This window comes from Thermobia domestica, chromosome 12 (genome assembly GCF_964235325.1).
Source record: "Thermobia domestica chromosome 12, izTheDome1.hap1.1, whole genome shotgun sequence".
Classification (NCBI taxonomy): Eukaryota; Metazoa; Arthropoda; class Insecta; order Zygentoma; family Lepismatidae; genus Thermobia; species Thermobia domestica.
Genome location: NC_137465.1, coordinates 24,462,811 through 24,482,070, shown reverse-complemented (window position 1 = coordinate 24,482,070; position 19,260 = coordinate 24,462,811). Strand labels below are relative to the sequence as shown.

Below are 19,260 nucleotides of genomic sequence, written 5' to 3'. Positions count from 1 at the left end.
TCTAATGTAAACCTTACATCACATCCCGCCATATGTCCTGTTAACCCAGTTACTCCCTCCAGCTTACAGAATAATGGTTCGGTGACGTTTAGCTACATTAGGTTATTTTATATTATTTTGTTTGCTTTACCATGTTATAATTTTTTCCGGCGGGGCTTAACAGAACTTAACCCTCACATATCATTACGGTTGGCTAAGGAGGAGTGCTCAGTATAAAGTCGCTGTTTCGATTCCTGGAGGCATATTTGGTGCAGATTTATTTTGCGGATCCATGCATAAATACATTGCATATATACTTCTTTTTCGGTAAATCCACTTTGTGTATATTGTGTAACCATACGGTCCAGCTCATTGAATATTTATCAAGAAAATTTTAAGTTTTTGAGTGAATCTCGTATAAAAGTGCTCTCAAGAATTTTTCTCCAAGCTAAAAAACGAATATGCATATATGAATGTGCGTCTCGTCTGCGACGGAGATCGTGGTGATCCTCTCGCTTTCCCAAATAAGGTGCTATAATTCAGCACAGAACGAACGTCGTCTCTAAAAATTCCTGCCTATGGGTTGTCATAGCTATTTTTAACTGACATCACCAGACTGCGTCGTTGAGTCGATCTGTTGCGTAGCAACGCGAGGAGACGGAGAGAAAAAACTTAATAGTCTGACAAGTGCTTTGGGTGCAACAACAGCAAGATACAATGGAGCTGTGTTGGTGCGACTAAAAACATAACATTTTGTTATACAGCACATTAATACGTTAAAAGAATATCAATCACAACAAAATGTAGTCTAAAGAAGATAATTACAAATCTGAAAGTATTTATATGAGATAGTTAATTTTAAAGTCGTCTTAGCAATAAGAAGCAACGGAGCAGCGATAAGGAACCTGCCCATCGCAAAGAAGACGAAAAGGATGGAGAGAGAATGCAACCCGTAACCTTCAGGACAGTCCCCCTGGAATCACCAAAATGATTTACCTTCAGCGCCGAAGTGAGTGAACAGTAGCAGTGAAATTGCGTAAATCAACAATGTAACAGAATACAACCGGTGATTCGCGACAACCGCGTCATCCGTGTTTACAGCAATAATTAATGGGTCGAGTGTTAAAATTCTATTATCATATCTAATCATTCAGATCAAAGTGCCTAAATATATTGTAATATGTGTTCGTGAAGTTTTAGTGTTGTTAATTAAAATGAAAAGAGAAATCCTGAGTATCCTTCACCAAAATAATTATCATGATCTAAATTTGCATTTGTTAGTTTTAAGAAATAATCTAATTTACTTTTCTTTTCAGCACAAATAACCAGTGCCTACGCAACGTAATAATTTTCATGCTTTTGAATTCCATTAGCACCGAGAATACAATTAGAGTCAACTTTTATATCAATTTTCCAAAACGTTCTGATTCAAATTCTGAAGTGTGTTGTCTAGTGGCTATATGGTCGGCTTTGATGGAAGATCCAAATTGTCATTAAATTCTAAAGGAGACGTGTAAATCGTTGAGGATTGAATCCCGGACCATAGTAAACCCACACGCCCTCCTAGGGATACGTAAAACATGAACCTGGACACACTAATAAGAACGGCTTCCCGAACAGAAGCGGATAAGAACCGAACCCAGGCCTGTCATAAGAATGTCGCACCGAACGAAGACAGAATTCCTGCACCGTTAAATTGAAAGTAGTGATTTACGTTCTGGAACGTTTGGTAAACTTGCATAAGGCCGACGTTAATTGTATTTTTTTTTTATTAAGGTAAATCGTAGTGCCTTTTCAGTGTTATTTAATTTTGTTGTTCTGGCATTAGAAAATTAATCATCATGTACGTGAATGGAAAAATGATACCAGTTTTGCATGGAATGCGAAAAATTTGAAAAGAAACAGGAGTATTTAATAGTAGAAAGGCGATTTAGATATAGAAGAAAACCATTTACATTATCAGAAGTCGAAAATGCTTTAAAGGTTGATCAGGAAATATCTGAAATTCATAAAAGAGCTAAACAGGAAATTGCAAAATCTCGTTTTGAAATGAATATAGAATATAGGGCTGAAATTGAAGATGTTAATTGTTGCTAAAATGCATGAATTACGCAAATCTGATCTCTACTGAAAAGTTAAAGATGAATGTGTTTTTGAATTAAAATCTGTTTCTTTGTCAGACATTAAACATAAGTTGAAAGTCGACCACGCAAATTCAGATATAGTATGCTTTGCAAAAGAACGGTTAGCTGAAAGGATATACAAAAAGCATTTAAAGTATCATAATGTTAGTAGAAATAGGGATTCCTGTAATGACCGGCAGGCAAATTGTAAAACTGTGTCAGCAAAACGGGTTGGGTTTACTAATTCTCCTGAAGTTGTAACATTTGCGCATCCTTTTGTAAAAGTTAGTAATTTAGAAAATATTCAAAGTCGCGAGAATTACAAAAGCAAAACAGTACCATTGGAAATAAAATTTGCTAAAAGTAATTTAGAATTTGTTAGACCTGAGTTTGAAGGTATTTTGTGGGACGTTGCCCCCGTAGCTCAAAATTTATACGCACGAACAGTGAAAAACAAATGTGTTAAAAGTTGTACTATTTTGCCATGTTTTAGTTCTCAGCCACCAGCTGTTGTTTTAAATCAAGCCAACATTGAATTTCTTGACAATAAATTAGAACAGGTTGAAGAAATATCTGAATGTGAATTAAAGGTAGAAAAAGAAATAATCCCTGTTGTCAATCACATTAATGTTGAATTAGGTAAAGCCAAGGAATTTATTACGCCTCTTTCTGATAGCGTTATTGTAGAGAGGAGCAAAGCAAGAAAAAAAAGTAACGAACTCAGCTCAGCTATTGGAAAGGTCTCTCGACAGCGATCCTCAACCGACTTGGTCACGTCCATTGCAGCTGTGTGCGTGAGTCAGCAGCCAGCTGTCCCCGTCATTGTTTGTTTTGTAAAGGAACGAAAAGCATTTATGGGTGCAATGTGTGCTCCACTACGAAAAGGTTTACGAGAGTAGTAATAAATTGCGTTGAAAATTGAAGCGAGAGTAGCCCATTCACGCATCCTTGTAGTGTATTATGTTTTTTAAAGCAAAATTGCTTCTACGGCACCTTGCTAACCAGTAAATTAGAATGTGTTCCATTTCACAATACTTGTTTATTTTTTGTCTCTCTCAGGGCTGCTGAGATATATCAATATGTCATGAGAAGAGTAGTTCTTTAAGCTGTGAGTTGAAAGTTAAAGACATACAGATAAAACAAATGAATTGCGTTACTTTTTGCATAGTCACTTGCACTCAAATTGTGTATTTAGAAGATAGTACAAACGGCTTTATGCCAGGTAGGCCTAATGGTAATGACCATAACTTAGTAATGTGGGAAAAGAAATTAAAAACCTGTCAAGAAAATTTTAGTAAGCTACGAAATGTTGTTTGTCAAATGGTAAGGAAATATAATTTACAAGCTAGTAATGGCAAAAAGCACCGGCAACATAAAAAGAAAGTACGTCAAGTCAGACGGAAATTAAAAAGAGCTAAGTGTATGCTGTATTGTTTTTCTAAATTTTTCAAGTTTGTTCGTAAATGTTCTTTGAAAAATAAATGTCACAGTCACACCAATGTTCAGACAAGTAGTCATAAACGTAAATTTGTTTTGTCGCACCATGGTAAGCAATACTCTACATGTATTTTTATAAAAGGTGACAAAAATTTTGAATCGAACCATGCTAGCAACTTAGCAATTAATGATTTAGTAAAGGGGTCAGGTGCTTACCACGGATCACTTGCAGCAATCAAAAATCACGAAACTTTTCAGGAAGAATGTGGTATTTGGGTGAACAAACCTCTTACGTCTAATCGATTTGAAAATGGATATAATAGTAAGATTAAATGTCAATCACCAATTACTATCAGTGATGTGCTATCAGCTGATCATGACGTCATAACAAAGGTCAAACATACAGGTAAACGGAAAAACCTAGTGAAGCAAAAAGAGCAATCTAGTATCCGATCTGGACAAAGTAAAATTGGTGTGCATAGTAATAAATCAGTTGATTTCTTGTGTAATGGAGCGATCATACATGTTGAGAAACCTATTTTGTGTTTTGAGATATTGTTTTCTAAAGTAATTATTATTGGTGAAAATCTTGTAGTAGTTTATACTTTCAGATTAGTGGTTTATTGGCAAACGAAATCTTTCAAAATTGTTTTTGTGTTGAAAAAGCCTCGAGTAGGTGTAGGATAAACAAAAAAATCTCCTTGTGGCGGACCGCTTGTATTTTATGAAATCGACACTTGCAATGATTTTGATAATTCAAAAAAAAAAAAAAAAAAAGGTTTGTGTAGCAATATAATAACATTGCTATGATTTGTAGTACTTGTATAGTGCGTATTGATGTAAGCAGGCATCTGTGACCAGCGATGCGACTTCCAGATGACCGTTGATATTTTCTTTTCCAAAGTAATGGAAAAACCAGTAAAGACATACGCCAAGTTATTGGGACGAAGTTCCCTCCCATTTTGGGGTAACATTATATTTATGGAACGCCCGGCGTAGGCAATTTTCGTATTATACCCATCTATATTCTTTTTAATATTAACCTTTGTATTCTATAATTAACCCTCATCTCGGGGAGGAAAATAAATAACTTGAATGTGGGTGGTATCTTCCAAATTTAGGAGGGATGACACTTTAAAAAGTGTAATGGTCTATCAAACCATCCACTGCTCAGTCCATTCTTGGTCAAGTTTTAACCAGAATGTAATAAATCTAAGGTATCATGATTAATTAATTTTGTAGATTTAAGGAAAAATTTTGATATCGTAATTAATATTTTGAAAATACTTACATGTATTCTTACTTGAATTTAAATTGTGTGCTATGTATTCGTTCAAGGTAGTAATGATAATTGAAATAATACTACTACTAATGATGATAATAAAAAATGAAAACAAATACATTTGTTGTGTTGATTTTCAAATGTGTATGAAATTGCTATTAATGATAGTAAATATTGAAAATGAATGCTTTTTTAGGATAGAGAGATAATTAATTCATGTCAAATTTAAGAGTACAAGGCACTACAATAGTAAATATTTTATGTTATAGTAACTATTTAGTATACTTATAAATATAATATTTTTGTGTTTATTGGTAAACAATACCAGTCATTAGTTATTAAAATTATCAAGTATACTATGTTGAAGAAAATAATAATAACATTGTTTATATTTTGATGTGTTTGAAATTGTGGCATTTAAGTATTTTAAAACGACAAATATTAATATAATGAAATACATTAATAAACTTTATTCAAATTATGGCCCAATCGTAATCCGAAATTCGTCTTGTATGGCCCACGTGTTCGTTATCGTACTTCTGAATAGACTAACATTTTTTACCGTTTCATCCCAACAAGACTCGATTGATGTTAACCCTTTGGTGACCAGTGAAAGAAATTTGGTTATAATAGTGAAGTGATCAGTGTTGCAGGGTTCTGTTTGTTTTTCCTATTCTCTCAAAACAAACGTCCTGTAGAGCGCCTATGTAACAATATGGTCTAGCTCATTGAATATTTATCAAGAAAATTTTAACTTTTTGAGTGAATCTCGTATAAAAGTGGTCTCAAGAATTTTTCTCTCAGCCAACAAACGAATATGCGTATATGAATGTGCGTCTCGTCTGGACGGAGATCGTGGTGATCCTCTCGCTTCCCCAAATAGGGTGCTAAAATTCAGCACAGAGAACGAACGTCGTCCCTAAAAATTCCTGCCTATGGGTTGTCATAGCTATTTTTAACTGACATCACCAGACTGCATCGTTGAGTCGATCTGATGCGTAGCAACGCGAGGAGACGGAGAGGAAAAGTTAATAGTCTGACAAGTGCTTTGGGTGCAACAACAGCAAGATACAATGGAAGCTGTGTTGGTGCGACTAAAAACATAACATTTTGTTAAACAGCACATTAATACGTTAAAAGAATATCAATCAACAAAATGTAGTCTAAAGAAGATAATTACAAATCTGAAAGTATTTATATGTGATAGTTAATTTTAAAGTCGTCTTAGCAATAAGAAGCAACGGAGCAGCGATAAGGAACCTGCCCATCGCAAAGAAGACGAAAAGGAAAAAAATGAAATGAAATCTTTAAGTTTTACGTCCCACGGTTATGCCGGTTAGGCTAAAGGAGACGGTGATGATGAGAGATGAGTGAAATGGTAAAATGAAGAAAGTGGGAGGAAACGGAAGAAACCCGAGAAAACCCACGAGCGCGGTGTTTGTCCACCACAAAGTTCACTTGGCGGGGGCTGGGATCGAACCCGGGACCCCAAGCACCAGAGGTGAACGCTCTACCACTGAGCCACCGCGCCCCCCTAGAAGACGAAAAGGATGGAGAGAGAATGCAACCCATAACCTTCAGGACAGTGCCCCTGGAATCACCAAAATGATTTTCTTTCAGCGCCGAAGTGAGTGAACAGTAGCAGTGAAATTGCGTAAATCAACAATGTAACAAAATACAACCGGTGATTCGCGACAACCGCGTCATCCGTGTTTATAGCAATAATTAATGGGTCGAGTCCTTAAATTCTATTATCATATGTATAATCATTCAGATCAAAGTGCCTAAATATATTATAATATGTGTTCGTGAAGTTTTAGTGTTGTTAATTAAAATGAAAAGTGAAATCCTAAATATCCTTTACCAAAATAATTATCATGATCTAAATTTGCATTTGTAAGTTTTAAGAAATAATCTAATTTACTTTTCTTTTCAGCACAAATAACCAGTGTCTACGCAACGTAATAATTTCCATGTTATTGAATTGCATTAGCACCGAGAATACAATTAGAGTCAACTTTTATATCAATTTCCCAAAACGTTCTGATTCAAATTTTGAAGTGTGTTGTCCAGTGGCTATATAGTCTGCTTTGATGGAAGATCCAAATTGTCATTAAATTCTAAAGGAGACGTGTAAATCTTAGAGGATCGAATCCCGGACCATAGTAAATCCACAGGCCCTCCTAGGGATTCGTAGGACATGAACTTGGATACACTTTAAGAACGGCTTCCCGAACAGAAGCGGATGAAAACCGAACCCAGGCCGGTCATAATTGGACAATAATTTCTTGGATGTGGACTTACATTTGCCTGTACAGATTTACTTTATGAGGCTCAAGCGTACGTACATAATTGTGCAAAAACATTAACAAGCTTGTGCTAAGAACCCACTAAAAAGCACTTATGCTATCGAACCGAGTCATGGCAGAATGGCAGAATAGGGCCTGGCCGATAGCGAGGGTGTGCGTGAGTAAGGAGGAGCAGCGTCGGAAAAGATAGGTATAAATATAAACGATAGCGCTAAACACTGAATATGTCATAAATTATTTACTTTACCTGTTATGTATTGCACGTTACTGAAGATGATGTAGGTAATATCCCGATATGTTTTCATTGCTTGAATATTTGTGCTCCAAAGTAACATAGCATTGCTAATGTAAATTTCACAATCATGTTGATTCCTTACTCTCTAACAGTTCTATAGTTGCGCTTGATTACTGAGGAGTTAACAATTCGACATAAGATTCTTCGCGTTTATGGTGTGGTTACTAGGTACGTTATGGGCAACTCTGTGCATAACAGTTTCGATTACTGTTGATGTATGTTAATGTAAATGCGCAACTCAAATGTAAGGACAGACCATGTTTTGGTTATTTGTAACTAGCCAAATAAAATATTACAAATTTTGCACATCCGTAGATCCATATAGTAAATGCGCACCAAAGCCGTAATCGTGCACTGCCGTGGTTCGAATTCCACCTTAAACTCTATATTTTCATCCTATGTAGTCTCGGTGTTAGAAATAACGCTAAATTTACCAGTCTTTTCGCTAAAATACCATCTTGTATTTTCGCTGCTACTGCAGAGTAGGTATGGTTGTAAGGAACAACAAAATCTGTCGTGCTCAATGTGTATTCCCAATATTTTTGCAGTACTACTTTTCATCAATATATTGAAATTGCCGTCGGGAAAATCTGAAATCGTAATTGCTGCATAAATGAAGAATAAAGTTTTTTATCCTTGGAAACTAGTGGTGGTATTAGCTTCTTGTAATAATAATAGTAATAATAAAACGAAATTCGAAGTCCTTACAATCTTCAGAAAGTTAAGTTAAACGGTGACTTCATGCTTGAATTTTTTTTTTTTTTTTTTTGTCGTATAATAAAGTATTCTTTGATTTGCACTGTCAATTCTGATATTTCACCTTCCAAAAATATACATGACCCAAAAAATCATTTTCGCCTGCCTTGGTTTAGTGGCTAACGCATGTGTCCATGATGCACATGGTCCTGTATTCTATTCTCGCTGGGAGAACAAAAAATAGTATCAAAATCGTTCATTTTTATTCTTCTCCTTTAGCCGAGGTCAATAATTGTGGGACGTTAAGCCAAAAATTTGTGTTTTCAATTCACAGACCGGGCTATTTTCGGAGGCAACGACTAAACAATCCAAATTTTTACTTAAAATTGTTACGTTAAACTACATGTATTTAAGAATGAAGTGCTTTCTCAACTCAACTAAAGCAAAAATATGAAGTCAACGTACCGCCATATAGATGTATGGTGATCATATCTTAAGTGCATCATTTATTACATCGCTTCTGATGCTTGAGACGAGTATCTCAGTCAGTATAGATACGTATCAGTTTAATGGAAAATCATACTCAGAGATTAGAAAGGAATAATTGAAGCAATGTGCATATTTTAAATTGTTTCTTTTCCCGCTTCTCTCTCTCAGCAGTAATAGTATACTCATACAACATCACACTAAATGTTCATTTATTTTTATGTATTTCAGCAAAAATTGAACCGAAGTAATACGCACGAAAACAGGAACCTTATCAATTACCACATGATCGGGTCATTTGCTTCCAGTTGAAACCAAAGAACCAAACTTCACTAGGACAGAGAAGCTCATGAGGTAAAATATGTTACAGCATCTCTCTCTCTCTCTCTCTCTCTCTCCCTTTATAATTCAGAAACAATCTTGGCATATGTATATTATTTAGTAATTTATGAAATTTTAAACCGAACGTGTTCTGTGAGATTTTCTTACACCATCCACAGCAAACATCACATGGCATGGATTTTTTTAAATCCCACAATCATGTTCCTGGGCTAAGGGAAACTGTAAAGATTATAATGAATCAGAGAGTGCAAGAAAACAAAAGATCCACGCACACAATGTTTGTTCACATCAAGTTCCACTTGGCTATAGGTGAGATAGAACCAGGTACACAACACACTAGAGATGAGCGCTTTACCATTTGGCCATTGCGAACCAGGTATCACCTTCCTAATATGGAAGTGTCCTAAATTCCTAAGAAAGTGAAGAAGGTGTGTTGAAAATAATAGCTAACTGAAATAAAAGGTCGGCATTTTGAATTCCATATGGACACTGAAAACTTTCCAAAACCGTTGGTGCCGCGAAAACGATATTTGAGATATTAATGTGCATTATCATTCACCTTAAAGTACGGTCAACAAAAATTTAAAAAAGAACTATATAAAACCACTTTAGTAAAACTATTTGATTTCTAGTATCAATGTTGGACTAATAGGTATATACAAGATTATCGGCGCAAATCTGTCCTCAACAGTGAAAGGGGAACATTTGGAAAAGAATGCTGTTGAAATGAGGGGTCAGAGTTGTCTTCAACATGGGAGGCGGGCAGATTTGAGGTTCGTTCTGGGGAGAGAATAAGAAACATTACGATAGATGAATCTGATTTCTGAGGTGAACGTTTTGTGTGTTATATATCAGGCGATGTAGATCAAGTACACCCATTTCCTCAGGATTTCTGCACGTGTGTACAGCTGAGACAATTTTCCCTTATGTGGAGAGGGACATATCCTCCTCTTTCATTTATTGCAATTTTTGTCTAAGTAGCAGGAGCAAAATTAATACAGAGTGATTTGACCTAAATGCGCCAGGCACGAAGTTTAGACTGAAATATTAAAGAATACGATTTGTTCCTAAAAGTGAAACAAGCTAAGAGACGTCAATTTCATCTCACTTTCCTTTCTGGCAGTTGGACACAAGTCGTCACATTTCTCCCCAAAAAGCACTTTTCAAATAGGATTGTTGTGCTGGACACTCCTCCTTATTCCAAGATTTGGGGACATATCCCCCTCAACCTGGGATTTGCGCCAGTGTACTGGATGAAACTGTAATACTTGTTGCAAGTAGAGAGTAAAAAGTCTTAACATGTAAGTTATTACACGATTTTCAAATATGTGTTTAAGATCGTGTGTACATTGCTTTCAACATGTTTGTTTCCGTGTGTGTTTTAAAACATTCTGAACATTTTTAAAACATTCCGATCATCTTTCTAATGCTGTAAACACATGTTTTTAAAACATTTTTTTCAACCATTGCAGAAACAGGTTGGTTTAGGCCTTGACACGAGTTTTAGTATAGCTTTGTCATGTTTGCATACTAGTAATGCTCCAGTTCTAAAGATAAAATACAGCTTCAGTGCACTGTGCGGAAATACGTCGCCGTAGTGTCCGCCTAGCAGGGGAGGTTAGTTAGGTTATAATTCTATAAAATTTAAATATGCTTTGTTACAACCTTGACTACAGGCACCATTCTCACTCGCTGTCCCACAACTAAATCATAACGAGTGTATCTCTCCGTCCAATAGTCCCTTCCACCACCACATGCAGTGCCGCTTACATCATCAAAAATATGGAAAACAAACATCTTCTTTCACCTGACTTCACTCATTCTTCATCAGAAATCAAAATAAGTTATCCAATTAACGCGGTAAATTTCCTTTGGTCCGGGGATACAGCAGTTACCCCTTAATTAAATTTAAAGAGTTTACGGAATGGATGTTAGTGTGGAAATTCGATTCGTTAACTTCCTGCGTTTTATCGTTCACTCACCCACCTAGTGTTAGTCGAATACATGCTATGGAAATGTTACTAGTGTAAAATCATTACAAGTGCTTTACGACCGGTAAAATAATTGAATGCATGGAAGATGACTGTTATATATACTATTTTACACCGACGAGGTATTTCTGCAGTGTACAGAAGTTCTGCTTTATGTATACATGCTGAGGGTTACTAATATAAAACCATGAGAAGTGCTATTGAAACACGTATCATAGCCAAAACCCACTTATTTCTACGCATGTACCCACCGTCGCTGACACATTTGGTCGGCTTCTACTTGTGTACCCACTTACTTCGGCATGCAAAGGAAGTTACAATTATTTAAGTTATATAACAAAACTTAAGGATACGAACATATTAACAAAGTTGAGTAAACATATAATACATAGAACTGTTTCTTAAATGAAAATCATGGATTCTATAGATATGACTGGATACTATCTTGTCGTCCAGTGTAAATCCTGCATAAAAGGATAAAAATTATTAGTCAACTATTTTTTTTATTTTAAATGGTCATTTGTACAGATATCTTCACATTTAAATGGTTTACAAACCTTCAGTAATAAATGCAAATCCAAATTTACTTAAGAGCCTTTGTACCTACAATTTTCTTCAAAGTAAAAGTTAAATAATTTATCCATCTCATTTTTTCATTCGTACACAGCCTGATAAGATCACTAATGCTCTACGTGTATCTCTGTTCATTGCAAACATAAGTTTCAAAATCCCCAAGTTATTAAATAGACTACAATTCACTTGTATTGCGCTGACATAAAAAATTGACTTGTCCCACACTATGTGATCTTATATCGCCTTCTGCTTTTCAACTGTTTTACTTCTCTCAACTCTCATCTTTCTTCCCCCTCATGGCTATGATGTCATACTCGAACGTCACTTCCGCTTCTCGACAAACTAGGCTAGAAAATGTAATGTCATATGAAACCCAGAATATAATCCCAAATTGCTAACTTCATACGAGTATGAAGTAAAGCATATAATAAATGTTGATTTCAAACCGTCTATATATGTGATTGCAGTCTCTGTCTCGACCACGCAGTATATATACGTGATTACCTCAGAGTGTTAATATGTTATTTGAGTAATTAACTGTAGCTGTGATGAGTTCAGAAGATTTCAGTTTAGAGAGTGAAAGTAATACTCTGAAAGCAGTGGTTTCTTTGGATGAATCATATTAGAAAATTCTTCCGAGGAGGATTTCCCTGTCGGAAGGAGGCATCCACTGTCGAAGAAGAAACTCATTTGACAATTTAGGAGGAGATTGTTTGGCAACTATGTTATAAAAAACGTCAGCTCTGAATCAAACAAATATTTATAGAAGAGGAGGGAAGGTACACTACTATGTGTAAAGTAAAAAATGACTCTCTTCTACTTTCAAGTAAGAAAGATAAGATTAAATCATAAGAAAAAGACTACTAATATGAACAGGGATTAAATTGAAAATGGGTTATGTAGGAAAATGAAGTAGTTCTCTCACCCATTTATTTTACTTAAATGTTCAAAAGAAATGGAATTTGTCGTTAGCATTTATGCCGATAGACATGTTCGGTGTTAAGATTTGGAGATATTGATTTTGATGTTTCAAATATTGAAAATATCGGTATATCTCAAAACAAAAATACCATGAGAGAGAATATGTTTTTATGAAATGTTTGTTTAGTCAAATATAGCGTACATCCCTTGTACTACTTTTGTTCTTTGGTACATTTACGGTAGATTATATTACATCTACCTATATAAGAGCTCTATAGATGCTCTGTTGTTAGCATGTGTGCCTTCTACGCAAAAGAGCGATTCATTTTCAACATTAACCGATAGCTCGTTGTTCGATATGATATTGGTACTACTTAAAATGGATACCTAACATCAATACAACCCATCAAGTAAAAAGTAGTAGAAAAAAATACAGTAACAACGAAATACGGCAAAACCGAAAATACCAAGAAAATTACAGACCAGCAAATTAAAATACCCAACAGCAAGCACAAAATAAATTTAACTGGAAATTGCTAGCGCTACATGTATTTAAGTAAATACGAAAGACTGCACAGAACGAGTAAATCTTTCTTTAAAGTATTACAGTGCGCCTTAAAAGGGTTATACCATTTTAAGTGGAAAATTTGTATCAGATTGCTTTTCGTATTTTATTCAAAGAATATCAACTAGGAAGTTATCACAGAAAATTTTAGTTTTGGCGTTTTCTGTCCTCATGCAACACTGATCGTACGTTGTGAAATCGTAACTATTTACAAGGAAAAAGAAGTAACATTTGTACTTCGATAAAATATACTTATGTATAGCAAAAACAGAATATTCTAGTACCCTGCATTGTTGTATTTACAATATCGGAATTTCCATATTTGTTCTAGTTCTGGATTTTCGTTATTTAAGTATGTCGATATTTTGATATCAGTAGTAGCAAAATTTCGATATTTAAAACACTGGTTTCAGTATCTATTACATTCCTAGTATAATTAAAAATCATTTCACCCGCTAACTCAATTTCACGAAAAGTAGCAATAACCATTGTTTTTCTGCGGCCTGTTTATAAATTTTAAAACTAACGATACTTTTCTTGTTCCTTTCAGATTTGTTTGCTTGAATGCTGAAGGTTCCAGATCTATAACGTGAACACTTTTTGTGCTAGCAAAATGGCTTTTCATTATTTCAACTTTGCTTCTAACGAAGTTGAAATGAAAACAGAGAACGTTCGTATTAAAGCTGAAATGGAAACAAAAAGTGAGTCGTTTGAAGAATGTAATTATAAACTATATACTAATAACACTGTTGATCATAAAGATCCTCTTTCAATACATTTGGAATGTAAGGAAGAAGAAATTGCAACGGAAGGAGAGAATATTTGTTCTGAAAGTAAAGAGGATGAAACAGTATCAGATTGGAAAGTAACTTCGCAAGCAATATGTTTGCTCAAGCGTTTATCAACGGCTGATATACTTAAAAATTCCAAGCGTTTTCACAGTAAGATCAAGCCAAAATCCACCGATTTTATAGACAACACGGAACAGTCTGCCACTATCGGACCTAAAAATGATCACGAAGAGGACGTTCAAAAAAATGATAACCTCGAAGGAGATGACAATTTTCAGGCTCTCAGGTACGTTTAAATACGTTTGTTCCTTCAGAAATGTTCTGTATTAATATTTCATTTCAACAGTTTCAATACTGCATTAAATAAACTTCTTTTAGTGTATCTTAAACTTAGTTATTTGAACCGCAAACATTTGAACACACAGAAAACGCAGCCGAATCCATAGCCTTGAAATATTTGTTCAAACGTAACGGTATTTTTTTTAGAAATTTCCTCCTTATGGCCTTAAGAGTTATTATTGAATACTGACGGCCTCATGAGTAATGTTATGAGCGATTCTTGTTATAAACCTTTACCTTACAAGAGACACACATCATTCTAAGTAAAATAATAACTCAGCAATAATTTAAATAAGATTTCTCCGTGTTTTGGCCAGAATTTACTTCACAAATATACGAACCAATCCAGCGATGGAGTGCATAATAGTTGATCAGTAATTTGCATACTTTATCATCAATAAAGATAAAGTATGAGTGTATGTAGGAATTCAATCTAATAGATGTCTTGTAGATTTATCTTCCATTGCTGTTTCATTTGTACTCTCCATCTTGAATTCACCACACTTTCACTGAGAGTAATTACACAGCATCGCTCACACGAAAGGAAAAAAGTACATAACTTTAAATTACTACTAAAGAACACTAACATTTCACAAGCATTTGCACTTAGGTTTGTTTTGGAAGAAGTGAAAAATACTTTGCCGGTGTTTCTATGTTTAATATATGCATAAAATAAATGTGATAATATTAGTAAAACACGTTTGAACATATGTTACATATATGAGCCTGGAGACAAATGTAAACCATTGGAGAACATAAAATTTATTTATTTATTTATTTGTCATCAACACAATAGGCATAAGCCAAATTATAGTGTTCTTGTATTACGTAATAAATAGACTACAGTTTTTTTTAACATAGAGTTCATATTACATGTATCAGTTCTTTGTGTTTGATACATATTTAGTTATAAGAAGAGGATTGGTGGTTTCAATAGTGCGTTGGTCTTCGCTTTTTTGCAATAGAACAGGAAAGAGTTATAAGCACGAGATTTAAGGGTCGGGACATGAAAATTTACCGCTGATGCTGGTATGAGATGCGAATAAGGAAACTTGTTTTGTATTACTTTATGGAGAGAACTCAGATCTATCGCGTTTCGCTTTTCCTGAAATGTAGGGATACAGAGGTTGTCTATTAATGTTAGACAATTTTCATAATATGGATAGATTCCAGTTCTCTTGTACGCCAAGTATTTGATAAATTTAGACTGGACTTTTTTCAGTTTTTTTCGGTATGGTTTTTTCTAGTGGATTCCATATCACAGCAGCGTATTCGAGATTTGATCGGTCATAGGAAAAATTATACTTTTCTTAGTGTGGCGATATTGCTAAATTCCTTTCTAGTTCTTATTATAAACTTTACCATCTTGAGAGATTCATTAATTATGTTCTCAACATGGTTATTAGTTTCGTATGAAATGTAACCCAAGATCTTTGAATTTAATTTATTTAGTAAGATTTGATTCATTAAATACTTAAACTTTATTTGATATTATTCTGGTAAACGATAAAATGTTATATTTGTTTATTAACCAATTAAAAATATTTTCCATGTTACGGTGTAAATTTAAACAGTAATGGATGGTCTTTATTGTAGCGTATATTTTGAGGCCATCCCCAAACACAATTTCTCACTCAGTATTGTTAAATTAATGTTAATGAATAAGGCAGATTGTTAACAATTCATTCTCAGGCAGATTGTTAAAGAATAAAACGAACAATAACGGACCTAGGTTAGAGACCTGGGGAATTCCATAATATGCAATATAATCAGTTGATTTATACTCTTTGCAGATAACTGTTTGTTTACGCTTATTTAAATATGAAAAGAATTTGATCAAGAGAGAAGAGAAATTTTACTCACCTTGCTTATACATTAATATTTTGTGATTGATGCCGTGTACTGAGTTTTCAAAATCTATATACATTACATCAACCTGAGATCCTACATCTAACGAATTTGCTATAAAATCTGTGATAAGTTCATGGTTTGTTGTTGAAAAGCAGCTGAAGCACTGTTATTTTTTTCATGTAGATCAGATTCTGTAATAATTATTTTCGGTTTAATTATGTAAAACATATGTGGAAAAGCGCGATGACTCCAGATCCGATGCACCCCTATCTATATCGGAGTAGTGTTTCGAAGCGTAATGGGACATTGTACTAAAAATATGGTTAACTGAAGCTAACTATTCCCCTTTAAATGTGGTAGAAAGTTACGTTTTTCCTAGCTGTATACAATAGGTAGTGTATATATCTTGAGAAAACTTCTGTGTAGTATTTTCCATTCAATGTTGTAACAACTCTGTTAATAAATAAGTAACGTTAGTTTATTATCCTATGCCAATATTTATCTAATAATTTTCATACCTGAATAATAACTATTTTCTCTGCTATAATTGTTTATGAATGAATTTACTATTTCAAGTGTTTAAAATTAACGTGTTAGTTCAGCATTGCGCGCATAAACTAAAAGGTGTGTTTGAAGGATACACATATAACAATTATACTGTTTATTTTGTGCTAATTATACACCGAATTTCAAACGATATATATTTATAGTTTTAATGGAGTAGATCCGCGTTGTATGCTAATGCTAATTTTCGGAGTTGATCATTTTCGTTAATGGCCATAGAACACTTTTCCATTACTTTTTCTATAGTTTTAATTAGCAGAGTTCGATAAACTTTGTAGGAACATAAATCACATATGATATGAACAGACGGATTGCCCTAGGTAACGTCTTACTACTTTTCCAATTTCAGAGTCCTTCCTATTTCTGTGTTCTATTTGTGGTGTTTTATCACTAGAGACAATGCAACACATCGTCTTTGGGTTGGTACAATCTGGGTCGTCAATTTTGATGAAATGTGGTATAGGGGGACGCATCTGATTCAGATACGCGTCCGGGAATTTCGGAACACGTTTATGTAGTGATCAACCAGAAATTCCACCTCTAATTTCTTAGCAAGGTGAGAAATCAAAAGTCACCATGTTCTGTTTCCTGTCTGAGCATTAAAACAGTTTCCCCTTAGTTTAGTTTACCCTCTTACTGCTGGATACTCTTTTATATACAGTACTTATAACATGTAAAGTTTCGTGCTAACTTCCGCTTAATATATTGTCGATCAAAGCGTTGGGTCACTTCTGTTTTATGATTGACTATTTTTTGCTTATGTAACACCAAGCTATTCAATGATACGCTCTACTTTCCTCGCAGTCTCGGAACCACATTACAACTTACGCAATTGGTGAGCACAGTTGTGAAATTTTCATAACAAACTCGCATACTAGCTTTACGAACACTGCGCGTACCTCGCTTGCGTGACTACAGACTCACCCTTTGTCAACAGTACTACGAACTCAAAGATTACAGCTCCATTTTATGTAGACAAGTGGTGAATTTATACTGAGAAAATAGTAATAACACGTTGTGCAAGGTAAGAGATATGCAACGAGGTAAATTTTGTAGCTTCTGGAGAGAGACAGAATTTCGTCCCCAGAACAATTCGTGAAATTATTACTAGTTCACACATCTGCGAAACCAATACCGCAGTGTGACCTGGGGTATTGCTAACTTCTTTCCAAGGCTGTGTGCTTCACCAGGGATTGAATCAAGAATTAGGAGTACGTGTTAACCTATCTCCTTTAAAAAGAGAACTTGTTTCTTTCCACAAGGCTTTTGTAGGTTATATATTGTGGGTTTGTGTGTTTTATGAAACGAGAGAAACAATTAAAGTATTGCAACGTATACTCTTGTTACTATTGTAATATATATATTACCGCTGAAAAGTTCTCGAACACCTCCGTTTTTGTAAGCGTTTACTGTGATCCTATTAGTTTGGCACTATAACTTTATCGCTGTACATCAGAGGTACTACTGCCTAAGGAAAAAAAATTTCACAACAGTTGATTTGAGGTTTAAGAGGTACTGGTGATGTTATGTGAATTTATAATTCTTAAAATTGAAACCAAAAGTGACAATTTGTTATACGTAAATTGCACAGTATAAAGAAATGTGTGTGGTGTGGCAAGATGTTTGTTTTCTTTGGAAAGTGTAGACATTGAGGGTTAATGCAGTGCAAACAATTTGAAAGAGAAAGTAGTTTTCTAAATTTTGTAGTTATTTATACATTATAGATATGCTGATTTTATGAATGCTAAGAACGCCATTCTTTGAAATATGTGTGAGACGGTCGATATACATCCCTCTCTGCTCGATTGTCGCTCAGTGGAAGCGGGTATGTGATGCTCGTAGTTAGTATTTCAAAGAGCAACAATTGAGCACAAGAAACCATCGTAAATTATGGTATTTTTTTTTCGTTTTAACGTTAACATATCAACAAGTTATAAACAGCTGTATAATTTGGAAAGCTACGTTCTATTTAAATTTTTGTTACTACACTGACTATGTGTAAAGTTTCCCAACAAAACTAAATTATCTTCTCTCAGCTTCCACACTCTTCTCTATACTGTGCAATATCTATATCAAATTGTCTTTTTTTTTGTTTCATTTTTAAGACTGTATAGTGCATGTACGCTCTGTCTCTCTCCTGTGCTCATTGGACATCTTACTCTTAATAAAATGAATTCTCTTTTATTTATATTTGCAAAAACGAGACAATTGAACAGGAAAACCTCTATGACATGAACAGCATGTCCAAGTGGCGATCTCATATAATACTTTAATGTATTAAATCTTTCCTGATATATGGCGGCACCCTGTTTTAGAACGGAAGACGGCTTCAACAAAGGCTGAAGAGACAGCTCCATCTTCTTTTTTAAAACGAGACATCTCAACTTCAACACAATTATATGATAGACAAAACACTCTTTTCAAAAATTAATGTACTCTGCTTTTCTTTTTTCATTGAAAATTTGTTTTTCTTTAAATATTGCCTTGGCATTCGATAATTTTGATATGGTAAGCTTAGGCAAACGTTAATATAATTTTTCCGATTACTAAACAATGTACACTTTGCACGGCAGGCATGTCGTTCTGTATGCTCTTCCGAAAGGTCACTTCAACTCGCACAGCTTCGCTTGGCCGTCGTCATTGGTAAGGAACAAATTGGTTCTCCTAATCTTTCGCTAACAGTCTGTTGAATGTTGAGGCTTCGCTGTAATAAATA

General features: G+C 34.6%; 1 protein-coding gene across 4 annotated transcripts in view; it reads left to right on the top strand.

The window, feature by feature from the left end:
- LOC145666368 (uncharacterized) overlaps window positions 1-19,260 on the top strand; it is a 42,869-nt gene that overhangs the window by 13,966 nt on the left and 9,643 nt on the right. Inside the window, exons 1-3 of one of the 4 annotated variants that reach the window (XM_081733537.1) lie at window positions 3,194-4,106; window positions 8,839-8,961; window positions 13,550-14,076. In XM_081733537.1, the coding sequence (XP_081589663.1) occupies window positions 13,613-14,076 (464 nt within the window). In that variant the 5' untranslated portion in view covers window positions 3,194-4,106; window positions 8,839-8,961; window positions 13,550-13,612. Of the gene's footprint in view, window positions 1-3,193; window positions 4,107-8,838; window positions 8,962-11,676; window positions 12,340-13,549; window positions 14,077-19,260 lie in introns of those variants that run through there. The other 3 variants (XM_081733538.1, XM_081733539.1, XM_081733536.1) reach the window with 3 other exon arrangements.